Genomic DNA, 17,761 nt, shown 5'->3' on the forward strand with positions numbered 1-17,761 from the left:
TTTTGAGACGGAGTTTCACTCTTGTTGTCCAGGCTGGAGTGCAGTGGCGTGATCTCGGCTCACTGCAACCTCTGCCTCCCAGGTTCAAGTGATTCTCCTGCCTCAGCCTCTGGAGAAGCTGGGATTATAAGCTTCTGCCACCACACCTAGCTTATTTTTGTATTTTTAGTAGAGATGGGGTTTCACCATTTTGGTCAAGCTGGTCGCAAACTCCTGACCTCAGGTGATCCACGTGAAGAAAGCTGATAGTGTAACCTGTAGGGTGTGACTGCGTGGTTCCCAGCTCCCTTGTGCCTGCCCACAGTGTGATCCTGGTGTTTTAAGGTATATTTTTAAATGCGTCGAGGTGCTTAAACGTAGGCCAGCTATTTTATTTGATATTTTACTAGAGAAACACTGAAAAATTGATCTCTGAAAAGCATAGTATAATAAAACAAAAAACGAGCTGTTTGGAACTTACTGAGAGCAGATTCCAGACTCTATTGTGGTCCCTCCTTAAGAGCTTTTTCAGTGTATAATTTTGTCATTATGTGATTTTCGCCTGATTTGTTGACTTTAAAAGCTAAATCCCACATAAAGTCGTGACTCCGTGTGTAAAGATATATTTCATGAAATAGACTTTCTAGATAAACTTGCTCATATCTTTGTTTTGGCCTGTCTTTTAAGAACAAGAAACATTCAAAATATCACCCTGCCTGTTAACTGTAGGTTACAAATGTGTCAGAGGAGAGGCCTGGCCAACTCTACATTAAGCAGGGGTTCAAACTTAGTATCCCCAGTCGCAGGACAACCTAATGTATGTGATAATAGGTACATGACATAACTTATGTAGTATTCTTCTTTCTTTTTTTTTTTTTTTTTTTTTTTTTTTTTGAGACGGAGTCTGGCTCTGTCGCCCAGGCTGGAGTGCAGTGGCCGGATCTCAGCTCACTGCAAGCTCCGCCTCCCGGGTTCATGCCATTCTCCTGCCTCAGCCTCCCAAGTAGCTGGGACTACAGGCGCCGCCACCTCGCCCGGCTAATTTTTTGTATTTTTTAGTAGAGACGGGGTTTCACCGTGTTAGCCAGGATGGTCTCGATCTCCTGACCTTGTGATCCGCCCGTCTCGGCCTCCCAAAGTGCTGGGATTACAGGCTTGAGCCACCGCGCCCGGCCTTCTTCTTTCTTTTGAGTCAGAGTCTCACTCTGTCACCTAAGCTAGAGTGCAGTGGCACAATTACAGCTCACTGCAGCCTCGACCTCCTGGGCTCCGGGGATCCTCCTATGTCCCGAGTAAATGGAACTACAGGTGTGAGCCACTACACCTGGCTAATATTTTATTTTTTGTAGATTTGGGGTCTTGCTGTGGTGCCTAGGCTTGTCTCAAACTCCTGGGCTCAGGTGGCCCTTCTGCCTCAGCCTCCCAAAGTGCCGCGATTATAGGGTGAGCCACTGTGCCTGGCCTTTAAACTGAGTCTAATCATGAGGAAACAATTGTAATCACCCAGTAGATTCTTCTTGCCCACTCCACAGACAAAATAAATTCACTGCTGGGCGCGGTGACCCATGCCTGTAATCAGAGCACTTTGGGAGGCCGAGGTGGGTAGATCACGAGATTAGGAGTTCAAGACCAGCCTGGCCAAGATGGTGAAACCCCCGTCTCTACTAAAAATACAAAAAAGTTAGCCAGGTGTGGTGTTAGGCGCCTGTAATCCCAGCTAATTAGAAGGCTGAGGCAGAGAATTGCTTGCACCTGGGAGGCGGAGGGTGCAGTGAGTGGAGATTGCACCACTGCACTCCAGCCTGGGTGACAGAGTGAAGCTCTATCTTAAAAATAAAATAAATAAATTCGCTGAGACTGTAGCATTGCATTAGAGAGTTTAATTGACACAAAATAGGCTATACGGGGGACAGAGTTATCACTCAGATTAGTCTCCCTGGAGGCTCAGAGGTTAGGGTTTTTATAGACAATTTGCCAGGCAGGGGACTAGGGAATGGGTGCTGCTCATTGGTTGGGGATGAGATTATGGAAGTGTGGAAAACGGTCCTCCTGTGCTGAGTCCACTTCTGGGTGGGGCCACAGAATAATTTGTGTCATGAGTCAAGTCACGGGCCCAGGCAAGGTCAGTAGATTGCCAGAAAGTCAGAAAAAATCTCAAAAGACCAACCTGAGGTTCTGCAATAGCGATGTTATCTATGGGAGCAATTGGGGAAGTCACAAATCTTGTGACCTCTGGCTACATGACTCCTGAGCAGTAAGGGATTATAAAAACTGTACCTACCTCTTATTAGAATTCAAGCCCCTCCCATAATCCTAACTTTGTGGCTATTGATTAATTTTACAAAGGTGGTTTAGTTTTGGGAAGGGCTGTTATTATCCTTGCTTTTTTTTGTTTTGTTTTTTGAGACAGGGTCTTTCTCTGTCACCCAGGCTGGAGTGCATTGGCGCAATCTCAGCTTACTGCACCTTCTGCCTCCTGGGATCAAGCGATTCTCGTATTTCAGCCTCCCGAGTAGCTGGGACTACAGGTGTGCACCACCACGCCCAGCTAAGTTTTGTGTTTGTAGTAGAGATGGGATTTCACCAAGTTGGCCAGACTGGTTTCGAACTCTTGGTCTCAAGTGATCTGTCTGCCTTGGCCTCTCAAAGTTCTGGCATTATAGGCGTAAGCCACCATGCCTAGCTATCCTTGCTTTAAGATTAATCTGTAGGCTGGGTGTGGTGGCTCATGCCTGTAATCCCAGTACTTTGGGAGGCTGAAGTGGGTGGATGGTTTTGAGCTCAAGCTTAAAGTTTGAGACCAGTCTGGGCAACATGGAAACCCTGTCTCTACAAAAAATACAAATATGAGCCAGGCATGGTGGCTGACACCTGTAGTCCTAGCTACTTGAGAGGCTGAGGTGGGAAGATCGCTTGAGTCCCAGAGGTGGAGGCTTCAGTGAGATGAGATTGCACCACTGCACTCCAGCCTGGGCGGCAGAGGGAGATCCTGTCTCAAAAAAAAAAAAAAAAAAAAAAAAAAGAAACTATAAACTAAATTTCTCCCAAAATTAGCTTGGCCCTTGCCCAGGAATGACCAAGGACAGCTTAGACATCAGAAGTAAGATGGATCCAACTATGTCTGATTTCTTTCTCATAATTTTGCAGAGGCAGTTTCACAATCAGAAAAATGTAGAATTTGCAGAGGCAGTTTCACAATCAGAAAAATGTAGAATTTGGTGCATTCTTTAAAACAGCTGGTGGAAGTCTTTAAAAATCATTGTTGCCTTGGCAAAGCTGCTGGGATTATAAAAGAAAAAACCCAAAAAGTTAAGCAAACAAAAATCATTGCCATGGAAAAGACGGGAGGATGCTCTAGACTTTAAAAGATTAAGGAGATAGTAGCCACAGGCAATTTGTATATATTGATTAGATGCTGAATTGGGGGAAAAATAGCTTTAAAAATATGTCTGGGGACTGGGCAGTGGCTCATGTTTGTGATGCCCGCACTTTGGGAAGCTCTGGCGGGTGGATCGCTTGAGTCCAGGCAGATTCCTTGAGCCAGGAGTTCAAGATCAGCCTGGCCAATGGGGTGAAACTCCGTCTCTACAAAAAAAATTAAAAAGTTAGCCAGGTGTGGTGGTGCGCGCTGGTAGTCCCAGCTACTCAGGAAGCTGAGGTGGGAGGATCGCTTCAGCTGGGGAGGTCGAGGCTGCAGTGAGCCGTGATCGTGCCACTGCACTCCAGCCGGTCTACAACTTACTTTTAAATGGTTTTACCAAGGAAAAAAAGTGTGGACACACACACACACACACAAACAAAGACATAGATGGCATTTATCTATAACCTGTGGTGTCCAATAGAATAGTCACTGAAGCCACATAGAACTATTTACACTTAAATTACAATTATAGAGCAATTAAAAATCATATCCTTATTTGCACTAGCCATATTTCAAGTGTCAGTAGCCACGTGTGTCTCATGCAATGTTTTGGGCAGCACTGAAAATGGAACATGTTCGTCATCATGGAAGTTCTCTTGGGTAGTGATTCTATAGACACATAGAACAGAAAGCAAATGTGGCAAAATGATAACAATTGGTGAAGAGTAGAAGAGTATACAGTATCTATTATTCTATTTCAATTTTGCTATAGATTGGAAACTTCAAAATAAGAGTTTTTTTTTTTTTTTTGAGAGTCTTGCTCCATCACCCAGGCTGGAGTGCAGTCTCAGCTCACTGTAACCTCCGCCTCCTGGGTTCAAACAATTCTCATGCCTCAGCCTCCTGAGTAGCTGGGACTACTGTTGTGCCCCACCATGCCCAGCTAATTTTTGTATTTTTGGTAGAGACAGGGTTTTGCCATGTTGCTCAGGCTGGTCTCAAACTCCTCGCCTCAAGTGATCCACCTGCCTCGGCCGTCCAAAGAGCTGGGATTACAGGCCTGAGCCATGACGCCCTGCTTCAAAATAAGAGTACTAAATATCACATATGATCCTAGATTGGGGCCTCGAGCAGAACAAATTTTTTTTCTTTCCTTTTTTTTGCTATGATGGGCATTGATAGGACAATTTGCAAAATGTGAAAAACGTCTGTAAATTAAATCTTAGTATTATAAAAAGTTAAATGTCCTGATTTTGATAATTGTGCTATTGGTTATGTTAGAAAATGTATGTGTTGGGAAATACACCCAGAAGTATTTAGGAGTAAAGGGGCACAACGTCTATAGCTTACTGTCAGAGTTTCAGGAAAAAATGTGTATGTGTATGAGCACGGATACTCCTCAACTTACAGTGGGGTTACGTCCTGAAAAATCCATCATAAGTTGAACATACCGCAAATTGAAAACGCGTCTGATGCTCCTAACCTGCCGAGCATCATAGCTTAGCCTAACCTACCTTAAATGTGCTCAGGACAGCTAGGCGAGATCATCTGGCGAAGGGGTACACGGCAGAATATCAGTTGTTTGCCCCTGTGATCACGTGGCTGACTGGTGTTGCAGCTCACTGCCGCTGCCCAGTAGTACTGCATATGACTATTCTGCCAAAAGACCAAAATTCAAAATTTAAAGTACAGTTTTTACTGAATGCATATCGCTTTCGCACCATTGTAAAGTCAAACGTCCTAAGTCGTGCACCATTTGTAGTCCCTGTTTTTTTAAAGGCATGTAGATCCATGCTCTTACCACCAGGTGGCCTCAGTTAACCTTGGTCCCTGTGTAAATCACTGCACCTCATTTTTCTACCCTGGGCCATCCCTCAGTACCACAAACCTTTGTTGCTAGTACTGTTCCTTTGTCGCTTCTGAATCTTAGCCACAGCTGATTTTTTTATCTATTGCCTTCCTCCCTTCTGTTCCTTTGGGGCCTGGGGAAGACAGTTACTGCTATAAAAAATCTGAAGGTGAATTTGGCCTTTGCTAAGTTGTAGACACCATTGTAGGACTGTCACCTTTCAGAAGAGTCTGGGAGGGATAGATTTGCTTGTACTCAAACAGGGACGCTCAGGCTAGGATAGACTTGCCATTAGGGGCAAGGGAGCATCAGTTGTATCTCTGATTTGGGGCAGGATGGGAGACGTCTAGATGTGTTTTACCGTAGCAACCTGGCGCTTCCATCAGGGGTAATATACACTAGGATGTCTGTCTATTTCCTCGGCGTGAGGCTTGCGTGGCTTTGTGCTCCGTGAGTCTTTGGCTTCCTGGTCTCAAATGAACATCAAAATTGTCGCTACATGAAGGCTATGAGCGGAAGAAGAAATGTAGATGGCTAACGACACATGGCAAAAATATTCAACCTCACTGGTAATTGAAGAACAGCAATAGAACAAATAAGTAAAGTTCAATAATGATATGCAGCATGGTGTGGAATCAGGCCAGCTGGGTGCCCAGTGTGGCTTGTAGCTCCCTGGCTATGTAGCCTGGGGCAGTGACCTCGCCTCTCAAGTCTGTTTTCTCCTGGGTAAAATGGGGCGATGGTATATTCCCTGCCTCATGGGTTTGTTGTGAGGATTCAGTTAGGTAATGTGTGCACATGGCAGAGGGTCTTTAATGAGTACTCATAAAATCTTAAATATTATCTTTATTTATTTCCATTAAAATTTATAAATTGGCCAGGTGTGGTGGCTCACACCTGTAATCCCAGCACTTTGGGAAGCTGAGGTAGGCAGATCATCTGAGGTCAGGAGTTCGAGACCAGCCTGGCCAACATGGTGAAACTCCTTCTCTACTAAAAAATACAAAAAATTAGCTAGGCATGGTGGCGGGCACTTGTAATCCCAGCTACTCAGGAGGCTGAGGCAGGAGACTTGCTTGAACCTGGGAGGCAGAGGTTGCCGTGAGCTGAGATCACGGCATTACACTCCAGCCTGGGCAACAAGAGCGAAACTCTATCTCAGAAAAAAAAGAAAAAATTATAAATTTTGTTATGTTCCCAGGCTGGTCTTGAACTCTTGGGCTGAAGCAGTCCTCCCACCTGGGCCTCTCAAAGTGCTGGGGTGCTAGGCATAAGCCATCATGCCCGGCCTTAGCTGTAATCTTTACACTATGCGTTTTTAACTCATGTAATTTGCAAAAAGTGAACAAGCATATCCCTTAGCACTCTGTGATGTCTGGTGAAATGAATATACTCCTGTAGCACTGATGGGAGGCTCAATGGGTTTTACCTTTCTTGGAAAGGAATGGGCAGTTTTAAGAACTTTAAAAAGTGTTCATATCCTTTGGAGGAATATTCAAGAAAGGCATGCAGATGTGTGTGTTCATGATAATTTCCCCAGAGCGAACAATTGCAAGCATTCTATTCGACAATGAAAGAATAGTTAACATATACCTATTATGAGCTTATATTGCAGTCATTTAAGAGTGACTTATGGGGGCAAAGAATTTTTAAAGAATTCAAGCAGTAAGAGATGAAAATCTGGAGGGCAGTTTATGATGAATTGGTAATGATGGTCACCAGCAATTATCCCAGTGGTATCAGGTTAGGGATGATTTTTTTTTTTTTTCTTACACTTCATATTTTTTTAGTGTGTGTATTCACGTTTCTTTAAAAAGTTTTTAGAATCAAGACAAAAAAAAAGTATTGATTTATTTTTTAAAGAAATAACGAAAAAGAGTCAGAACATCTGCCACAGGGGGGCATCTGGGAGCCCTGGGACTCATCTTTGACTTTTTCTTTCTTTCCCAGTGGTGTCCGCAAAGCCCAAGGTGCATAATCGTCAACCTCGAATTAACTCCTACGTGGAGGTGGCGGTGGATGGACTCGCCAGCGAGACCAAGAAGACTGCGAAGCGCATTGGGAGCTCTGAGCTTCTCTGGAATGAGATCATCATTTTGTAAGAGAAAGCCCATTCTTTTTGAATGCAGCAAGGTGGGGAAAGAGAGAGGGTGCTCCGAGGGGGTTGTAGGAGGTACAGATTCCCGGTGGTACCTCCTACTTTTTCTGCCTATGGTACCCAAGGTGCCTCTCTTTAGGCATTCCTGCACCATTGAGCTCATAGAGCGTTCATTATTAGCTAGAGGGTTACAGGGTCAGCTTTTGTGGGGGAAAGGAAATATGTGGGTGTCTGCCTGTTTTGGTTCCCCCTCCCCAAGATGTCAGCAGTTTAGTTTAAATGTTTTCTTCTAAGTTATAGGAATGATCTGCTTGGATGTAATGAATCCGGTATTTGTTTTCCAGGAATGTCACGGCCCAGAGTCATTTAGATTTAAAGGTCTGGAGCTGCCATACCTTGAGAAATGAACTGCTAGGCACCGCGTCTGTCAACCTCTCCAATGTCTTGAAGAACAATGGGGGCAAAAGTACGTATGATGAAGGGGGTGCCGACGTGATTCATTGATGGGGATGGGAGGACCTGGCACATCAACCTGGTGTTGCACTTTCCCGCAGGACTGGGGCTGCGGTACCTCTGTTCTCCTTGGGTGCTGAATTTGGAGTTTTAGGAAGGCTGAGGGCTCCTCTCTGCCTCCACTGCAGGGTTTAGCCCTCTTTGTCCAGGGCCTCTAGCAATGGGATGCAGTGGTGTGTTGCCCTTGACCCTTCCTTAGGGACTGGAAACTTTCTGTCTGCCTTTGCTGCTCTTCCCGTTGCAGGAGATGTGTGATATGTTGAATGAAACTGTCAAATGCCTCTAGTCTAAATCATTGCTTTTCTAGCCTCAGCCCTAAAACAGAACAAAGGAGCTGTGTATATACATATATGTGTGTGTATGCATGCTTGTGTGCACGTGTGTGTCTGGGATAGTTTTACAAATAGTGCCCTGTGCTTACTTGGCACTCAGTAAACATTTACTGGATGTTGGAACGTGATGGACGCGCCATCTGAATTAGCCAACGTGCCTCTACGTCACAGACATATAAATCCTCATCTATTTATTGCTGTTTGTGGTCAGTGGCATGGCCTGTGGCAGTGGTATTGGATCCTCCTTCATAAGGCCTCTATTCAGAGCGGTACCATATGTGGTGAATGAATGGCATGTTAAGAAAGGCTCCTTTTTCTCTTGATGTCTAGAAAGTGTTTTCTGAAAGTGGATGTAGCTTAAGAGAGAAGTGGGGGGCAGGGAGCACTGCGTCCTAGCGAGCGTGTTGCATTCATGTAAGAGTCTTTCTTTTCTCTCCAAGCCTGTCCTTTTAAGCAATGGGCCACTTGAAAGGTCTTTGAGCCTCCTCTGGTCTTGTCTTTTCTGCTGGGCACATGGAGATGTGCTGAACCCATTCTGGCCCAAGGAACTGTTTAAAATCAGAGATGTGCCTCCACTTTAATCCTGCAGAGAACTCCCTGATTGCTTTGTCTTCTGAGTTGGTGTTTATTTTCCCAAACCCTAGCCAGCCTTTTGTAATTTGATCATCAGGGAGAATTCTATTTATTTCAGTATTTGGAAATCTACTTGTGGATAGCCTCACATTAGGATGCAACAACCGGCATGAGGGTCCTTTTTTCTTCTTCATTTGCCCAGCCAATATGCTTTTGCTTTCAGTTAGCAAAAGTCCTCGGAGAAATTGTGAGCTACAGAAAAGCACATGGATACACAAAGAAAACAAAATTTGCCCATAAGCGCAGCACCCAGTAATAGTTACTGTACTGTTTTTTCTTTTCTTTCTTTTCTTTTTTTTTTTTTTTTTTGAGATGGAGTCTTACTCTGTTGCCCAGGCTGGAGTGTAGTGGCACAATCTTGGCTTAACTGCAACCTCCGCCTCCCAGGTTCAAGCGACCCTACTACCTCAGCCTCCCAAGTAGCTGGGATTACAGATGCGTGCCACCATTCCCAGCTAATTTTTGTATTTTTAGTAGACATGAGGGTTCACCATGTTGGCCAGGCTGGTCTTGAACTCCTGACCTCAGGTGATCTGCCTGCCTCGTCCTCCCAAAGTGTTGGGATTACAGGCGTGAGCCACTGCGCCCAGCCTGATAGTTATTCTTAATATTTTTTTAAAAGCAATTTTATGGCCGGGCGCGGTGGCTCATGCCTGTAATCCCAGTACTTTGGGAGGCTGAGGCGGGTGGATCACCTGAGGTCAGGAGTTTGTGACCAGCCTAGCCAATATGGCAAAACCCTGTTTCTACTTAAAAAAATACAAAAATTACCCGGGGATGGTGGTGGGTTCTGTAATCCTGGCTACTCAGGATTCTGGGACAGGAGAATCGCTTGAACCTGGGGGGTGGAGGTTCCAGTGAGCCGAGATTGCACCATTGCATTCCACCCTGGGTGACAGAGCAAGTCTCAAAAAAAAAAAAAAAAAAAAAAAAAAGAGGGATTTTACTTTAATTAATTACTTTTTATTTTTATATTTTATTTATTTATTTTTTGAGACAGGTTTCTCACTTTGTCACTCAGGCTGGAGTGCGGTGGTGCGATCTCGGCTCACCACAGCCTCTGCTCCTGGGCTCAAGTGATCCTCCCACCTCAGCCCTCACCCCCTAGTAGCTGGGACTGCAGGCACACACCACCATGGCCTGGCTGTATTTCATATTTTTAGTAGAGAGTAGGTCTCACTATGTTGCCAGGATGGTCTGGAACTACTGAGCTCAAGTGATCCGCCTGCCTTGGCCTTCCAAAGTGCTGGGATTACAGATGTGAGCCACTGCGTCTGGCCAATTAATTAATTTTTAAATTGAGATGGGATCTCGCTGTATTGCTCAGGCTGGAGTGTAGTGGCTGTTTACAGGCACGGTCACAGCTCACTGTAGCCTCACACTCCCAGCCTCAAGCCATCTTCCGCCTCAGCCTCTGGAGTAGCTGGAACCACAGGCGTGCATCACTATTCCTGACTATTGTTAACATTTTGACGTATACATTTTTGAGCTTTTTAATTTTATCTTTTAAATAGTTTTTTCCCCTCAGATCCTTGTTCTGATCTTCTTTTATGTTTGTAGACATATATTGATGTTTATGACATCAGTGAAACTAAATTGAGGTTATACATGAACATATTTTGCAATATGCCTTTTTCTCTTTAAAAATATATCAATATATCTTTGTTTTTATTTATTTATTTTCTGAGATGAAGTCTTGCTCTCTTGCCCAGGCTGAAGTGCAGTGGCGCGATCTCGGCTCACCACAACCTTCGCCTCCTGGGTTCAAGCAATTCTCCTGCCACAGCCTCCCGAGTAGCTGGGACTACAAGCGCCCACCACCATGCCCGGCTAATTTTTGTATTTTTAGTAGAGACAGGGTTTCATTATGTTGGCCAGGCTGGTCTCGATCTCCTGACCTTGTGATCCGCGCGCCCCGGCCTCCCAAAGTGCTGGGTTATTACGGGTGTGAGCCACCGTGCCAGGCCTATGTTTATTTTTAGTTGTGATAAAATACACATGATGTAAAATTAATCACGTTAATAAGTTTTAGGTGCACAGTTTAGTAGTGTTAAGTAGATTCACCTTGTTGTACAGCCTTCACCACCATCCATCTCCGGAACTCCTTTCACCTTGCGAAACTCAAATTCCGTGCCCATTAAACCATGACTGCCTCTCCTCCCGTCACACCAAGCCCTGAGCTACCCCTCTACTTTCCGCTTCTGTGAGTTTGACTTTTCCAGGTAGCTTATGTTAGTGGAACCATACAGTATTTGTCCTTTTATGACTGGCTTATTTCAGTCAGCATAATGTCCTCAAGGCTTATTCATGTTGTAACACGCATCAGAAGATTTTTCTTTCTTTTTTTTTTTTTTTTTGAGACAGGGTCTTGCTCTGTCTCTCAGGCTGGAGTGCAGTGGCGCGATCTCAGCTTACTGCCACCCCTGTCTCCTGGGTTCAAGAGATTCTCCTGCCTCAAGCTCCCAGGTAGCTAGGATTATGACAGGTGCCTGCCACCACGCGCAGCTAATTTTTGTATTTTTAGTAGAAACGGGGTTTCACCATGTTGGCCAGACTGGTCTCAAACTTCTGACCTCAAGTGATCTGCCCACTTTGGCCTTCCAAAGTGCTGGGTTTACAGGCATGAACCACCGCATCTGGCCCAAGATATCTTATTATGTATGTGCAGATGTACCAAAATCTGAAAAAATCTGAAATCTGAAACACTTCCAGTCCCAAGCATTTCAAATAAAGGATACTTAAGAGACCTGTACAATTTACCTTCCTATCAGCAGTGGCTGAAATTGCTGGTCTGTATTGTACCTTGGCATATATTGGATATTACTTGTAAAAAAAAAAAAACACCTTTTTTTCCCTATTTGATAACTATCAACATTATGATGGATTTGCTTTTTCTTTTTCTTTTTGGATGAATTATTTTTATTTTCTTATTTTTTACTCTTTTGCTCTGATCTCCTGGCCTTTCACTAAGAAGTATTTTAAAGTATATTCTAGATGTCCTGACATTTTATCCTGGATTCTTCAGCATGCATCTTGTTAAAACAGGACATTTTCTTTATTTTAATTCTACTTTTTTCTATTTTTTTTTTTTTTACTTTGAAACATTTACATAAAAAAAAGAACATTATCTTACACAATTACCATATCATTATCACATCTAGTAATAGTGACATGAATTCCTATTTATGTCCAATAACCTGTTCATAGTTTCACCATTTTTCTCAAACATGTCGTTTTGCAGTTTTACATTTGGTTTGCTTGAACCTGGGTTTGGGAATGTCCATTCATTGATTGTTCTATCTCTGAGGTCCCCTACTTCCACCCTACTTTTTTTTTTTTTTTGTGAAAGCAGATTTATTAAGTAAAGGAAGGCAGGGCGTAGTGGCTCACACCTGTAATCCCAGCACTGGGAGGCAGAGGCGGGTTGATCACCTGAGGTCAGGAGTTTGAGACTAGCCTGGCCAACACAGTGAGATCTTGTCTCTACTGAAAATGCAAAAATTAGCTGGGTGTGGTGGTGAGTGCCTGTAATCCCAGCTACTCAGAAGTCTGAGGCGGGGGAATCACTTGAACCTGGGAGGCGAAGGTTGCAGTGAGCTGAGATTGTGCCACGGTAGTCCAGCCTGGATGATAGAGCAAGACTCTGTCCCCCCCCAAAAAAAAAGAAAGTAAAGGAATAAAGAATGGCTATTCCATAGGCAGAGCAGCCTCTACCCTATTTTTTAAAGCTATGATTTGTTGAAGGATACTGAATGATTAAAAAAAGTGTTTATTGCCCTATTCATGTCCTTTGCTCATTTTTATATTGAAGTGTGCATTTTTCTCTTTTGGTGTTGAAATAACTCTTTATATGTTAAGGTTATTATTCTTCGTCTTACCATTGGTAAATGTTTTTCCCATTTTTCATTTGCATTCTAACTTTGTATGTTTTTAACTTTTTGTAGTCCAATCTGTCACCCTTTATGTTTTCAGCATTTTCTTTCATGCTTTGGAAGGCATTCCCCCTTCTGAGATGAGGTAAATGGTCACCTCTGTTTTTCCCTAGGTCTTTATGATTTTATTTTTTCACATGTAATTCTGCATCCAAATGAGTTTATTTTTGTGCCCAGTATGAGTAGGGATCTAATTTATTTTTTTCCCTAATATGTAACTGATTGGTTTAGCACTACTTATTGAATAATCCATCTATTTCCCAAATGACTTCAGTTGCTTCAGCTTATATTAAAAACATATGTGTACTTGGGCCTGCTTAGGGACTTTCCACTTAATCCATTGTTTTATTAGCCTTTCCAAATCACTATGTCTAAGCTATTGTAAAATTATGTTTTAATACCTGGCAGTTAAGTTTCTCTTTGTTTTCCAGAGTCTTCTTGCTTCTTTTCTTTGCATACATCACATCACTAGATGAACCTTAACAATTTCATCAGACTCTCCCTTCTTCCTACTCCCCATGCACCCCAAAAAAATCTCTTGAGATTTTATGGGGTCCCGTCATATGTAAAGTTAATGTAATGGGGAATTTTCATACTGAATCTCCCCACCTAGGAACATGGAATGTTTCTAAATTAATTCAAATAATTTTGAAGTTATCTTTAAATAGATTCCACTTTAAATTTTAAAAACCTTTGATATTATTTTCAGTGGGATCTTTTCTTATTCTGTCTTCTAACTCAGTATTGTTGGTAGATGGCTGTTTCTGCATTTTCTTTGTAATCTGTCAGTTTACTAACTTCTTTAGTATAGGTTTGCATTAGTTTCTTTTGAGTTTGCTTGGCAGACTTTTTTTTTTTTTTTTTTTTTTTTTTTGAGATGGAGTCTCACTTTGTCACCCAGGCTGGAGTACAGTGGCATGATCTTGGCTCACTGTGACCTCCACCTCCTGGGTTCAAGCGATTCTCGTGTCTCAGCCTCCTAAGTAGCTGGGATTATGGGCGCCCGACACCATACCTAATTTTTGTATTTTTGGTAGAGACGGCCTTCAAAACATGAAGGCCAGGCTAGTCTCGAACTCCTGACCTCAGGTGATTTGCCCTCCTCGGCCTCCCAAAGTGCTGTGATTACAGGCGTGAGCCACTGCGCCTGGCCTGCTTGGTACACTTTTATGTGAGTTGTGACACTGATAATTTTGTTAATCCTAAGAGATAATTATATTTCTATTTTGTGTTAGTTACTTTGCATAAAACTTTCTGTTTTAGTGGTGATAGAGAAATGCCCTTTAATAAATCACTTCTAGGTGTAAGGTTGGGTGTTAGTAGCCTTTTCCTTTATTCTTCTTTTTTTATTTTACTTTTTGCACCTTTCTGACTGGGAATCTTTTTGACTTATTAATCATTGCAGGTTAAAAAAAAAAGTCAGGAAGGATGTTGAGTTTTTTTTGAGACTGGGTCTTGCCTGGAGTGCAGTGGCATGATCACCATTCACTGTGGCCTCTACCTCCCAGGCTCAAGCAGTCCTCCCGTCTCAGTCTCTGGAGTAGCTGGGACTATAGGTGTGTTACTAATTTAATTTTTTTTTTTTTTTTTAGAGATGGTATCTCACTGTGTTGCCCAGGTTGGGTGTTGACTTTTTATCAAATATCTGTTAAGCAACTGTTGGAATGATTATATGATTTTTCATCTTTAAATTATTATATTAATTTCCACAACTGGGCACAGTGGCTCATACCTGTAATCTCAGCACTTTGAGAGGCTGAAGCAGAAGGATCACTTGAGGCCAGTAGTTCAAGGCCAGACAGGACAACATAGCAAGACCCTGTCTCTACTAAAAAAAAAAAAAATTAGCCAGGTGTGATGGTATACACCTGTAGTCCCACCTACTTGGGTGACTGAGGCAGGAGGATCACTTGAGTCCAAGATTCTGAGTCTGCAGTGAGCTATGACTGTGCCACTGCACTCTAGACTGGGCAGCAGTGAGAGACCCTGTCTCTAGAAAAGCTTTTTAAAAATCTGTTGTATTAATTTCCTAATAGTAATTATCTTACAATTTCTAGAATATACCTAGTCGCTCAAGGTAGACTATTCCTTAAACATTTTGTTAGAATTGTTTGTTAATATTTTATATTGGGGTTTTCCATCTATATTCATTAGTGGTATTTGTCTGTAGCTTTGGTCTATTTTTGTCAGTTTTGGAATCAAGGCCAAGCTAATTTTATAAAGTAAATTGATGTGCTTTCCAACTTTGGGAACAGGCTCTATAACATGGGAATTATCTGTTCCATGAGTGCAGCAAAGAGCTCACCCATAAAACCAACTGGGTCTGGCATCTTGCTTTGAAATAATTCTTTGACGACTTTTTTCTTCAGTTTCCCCCCCTCATAATTACTGGTTTGTTCAGCTTTTTTGTTTCGTCTTAACTCAATTTTGTTAACTCATTTTTTTCTGAGAAAATCGGTTCATGAGATTTTCACATTTATTAGAATAAGGGTTTTAAATATCATTCTCAGTTTAAAAACGTCTCTAATATTTCTTTAAGTTTTTGCTATTTGTGTGTTTCCCCAGTTTTTTTCTTGACTAACTTAAACATTTTTGGTTTTAATTTTTGCTTTTAAATTTATTTTACATAGAATAACTTCTTTGATTTGTCAGATATACCATATTTTGTAATATTAATTTCTGTCTTTAGCTTTATTGACTTTTTCTACTATTTGCTCTAGATCTGTTTTATTTATTTATTCATTTATAGTTTTTCAGGTGGAAAGCTTACTGCATTTATCTTTGTCTTTTTTTTTTTCTTTTGAGATGGAGTTTATCTCTTTTTGCCCAGGCTGCAGTGCAATGGCATGATCTTTGCTCACTCCAACCTCTGCCTCCTGGGTTCAAGTGATTCTCCTGCCTCAGCCTCCCGAATAGCTGGTAGCTGGGGTTACACACACACGTCACCATGCCCGGCTAATTTTGTATTTTTAGTAGAGATGAGGTTTCACCATGTTCGCCACGCTAGTCTCGAACTCGTGACCTCAGGTGATCCACTTGCCTCAGTCTTACATACTGCCGGGATTACAGTCATGAGCTACCACTCCTGGTCTATTTTTGTCCATTTTTGTTTAATAATGAAACATGTTTGCTTTGTACTTGTCTTTGAATTTTACCCCTGGATATTGAATTTTTTTTCTTTCAATGTAACAGTGAAAACCCATCTCTACAAAAAATAAAAAAAATTAGCTAGGTGTGGTGGCGTGTGCCTGTGGTCCCAGCCGACTTTAGCTACTAAGTCGGGAGGATTGCTTTGAGCCCAGGAAGCTGAGGCTGCTGCGAGTTGTTATTGTGACACTCCACTCCTGCCTGGGCGACAGAGCAAGACCCTTTCTTCCAAAAAAAAAAAAAAAAAAAAAAAAAAGGGCAACCAGGTATAGTGGCTAATGTCTGTAATCCTAGCACTTTGAGAGGCTGAGGTGGTAGGATCGCTTGAGCTCAGGAATTTGAGACCAGTCTGGGAAACATAGTAAGACCCTGTTTCTACAAAAAAGAAATAATAAAAAAAAATTTAGCCAGGTGTGGTGTTGCACACCTGTAGTCCCAGCTACTTGGGAGGCGGTGGTGGGAGGATGGCTTGAGTCTGGGAGATGGAGGCTGCAGTAAGCTGTGATCATGCTGCACTCCAGCCTGGGTGACAGAGGAAAACCCTATCACAAAGAAACCAACCAACCAACCAAACAAACAAACAAAAAACCCCCAAACATTCTTAGTGTTACAACTTGAATATGTACATGGTCCACAGCTGTGTAATCATCACCCACATCAAGACACAGAATATTTCTAGCATCCCCAGAAGTTTCCCATTGTCCTTTCTAGTTAATTTTTCCTCCCTGAAATAACCACTCTTCTAACTTCTATCACTATTGTTTAGCTATGCCTAGTATTGATTTCATATTAATGAGAACATGCAGTATGTTTTGTCATGCCTGGCTTTTCATTTTCTATCTTTGAGATTAAAGATATATGACCATTTTTTTGCATGTGTAAACAGTCTGTCCTTTTTTTTTTTTTTTTTTTTTTTTTAAATAGAGATGGGATCTCACTATATTGCCTAGGCTGATCTTAAGTGATTCTCCCACTTTGGCCTCCAAAAATGCTGGGATTATAGGCATGAGCCACCATGCCTGGCCTGTCTTTGATTTTTTTTTTTTTGAGATGGAGTTTCACTCTTCGCCCAGGCTGGGGTGCAATGGTTCTATCTTGGCTCACTGCAACCTCCACCTCCCATGTTCAAGCAATTCTCCTGCTTTAGCCTCCTGAATAGTTGGGATTACAGGCACCTGCCACCATGCCTGGCTAATTTTTGTATTTTTAGTAGCGACGGGGTTTCGCTATGTTGGCCAGGCTGGTCTCGAACTCCTGACCTCAGGTGGTCTGCCTGCCTTGGCCTCCCAAAGTGTTGGGATTACAGGCATAAGCCACTGCGCCTGCCCATGACCTGTCTTTGTATTTGGGTGTAGTATTCTGTTTTATGAATACACCATAATCTATTTCTCCATTCTCCTACTGGTAGATATGAGTTGTTTCCAGTTTTTGGCCATCATGAACAAAGCTGATATAAACACTCTTTGGACATGTATTTTGAAGGACACACACATGCTTTTCTGTTGTATATGTACACATCTAGGAGCTTTGGTTCATAAGGTGAATGCATGCTTAGCTTTAGTAGACACCATCAGTTTTCTAGTATTGTACCAATTTGCCATCCCATAAATTTTACTGTGCTCTGCTCGTTTGTAATTACTGTTGTGATTTTATCTTCAAACCCAGAGTTATTTAAGTGGTTGTTTTCTATGTTTTCCAGTGGTTATATTGTTAGTGGTATTGGTTGTAGCTATTGCTGCTATTGCTGGCACCAGCCGCAGCACATTGTGCGTGTGGCTGGGTTGGGTAGCAGGCAAATCAGATCAGAGTCTGTTGGAAAATGTGGATCGCAACAGGGCAGTGGGCTTTTTCTTAGAAAAACAAATCTTCTAGGATGACTGTGGCGTATGTAGCCCATGTACCTAACATTCCAGCCAT

The 17,761-nt window shown here is 42.5% G+C and overlaps 1 protein-coding gene across 1 annotated transcript in view; it reads left to right on the forward strand.

Moving 5' to 3' along the window:
* The window catches only part of WWP2 (WW domain containing E3 ubiquitin protein ligase 2), a 178,671-nt gene that overhangs the window by 28,022 nt on the left and 132,888 nt on the right, over positions 1-17,761 (forward strand). The window contains exons 3-4 of the mRNA XM_007993797.3: positions 7,140-7,287; positions 7,632-7,753. Of these exons, the coding sequence (XP_007991988.1) occupies positions 7,140-7,287; positions 7,632-7,753 (270 nt within the window). The remainder of the gene's footprint in view (positions 1-7,139; positions 7,288-7,631; positions 7,754-17,761) is intronic.

The sequence above is a fragment of the Chlorocebus sabaeus genome, chromosome 5, assembly GCF_047675955.1.
Source record: "Chlorocebus sabaeus isolate Y175 chromosome 5, mChlSab1.0.hap1, whole genome shotgun sequence".
NCBI lineage: Eukaryota > Metazoa > Chordata > Mammalia > Primates > Cercopithecidae > Chlorocebus > Chlorocebus sabaeus.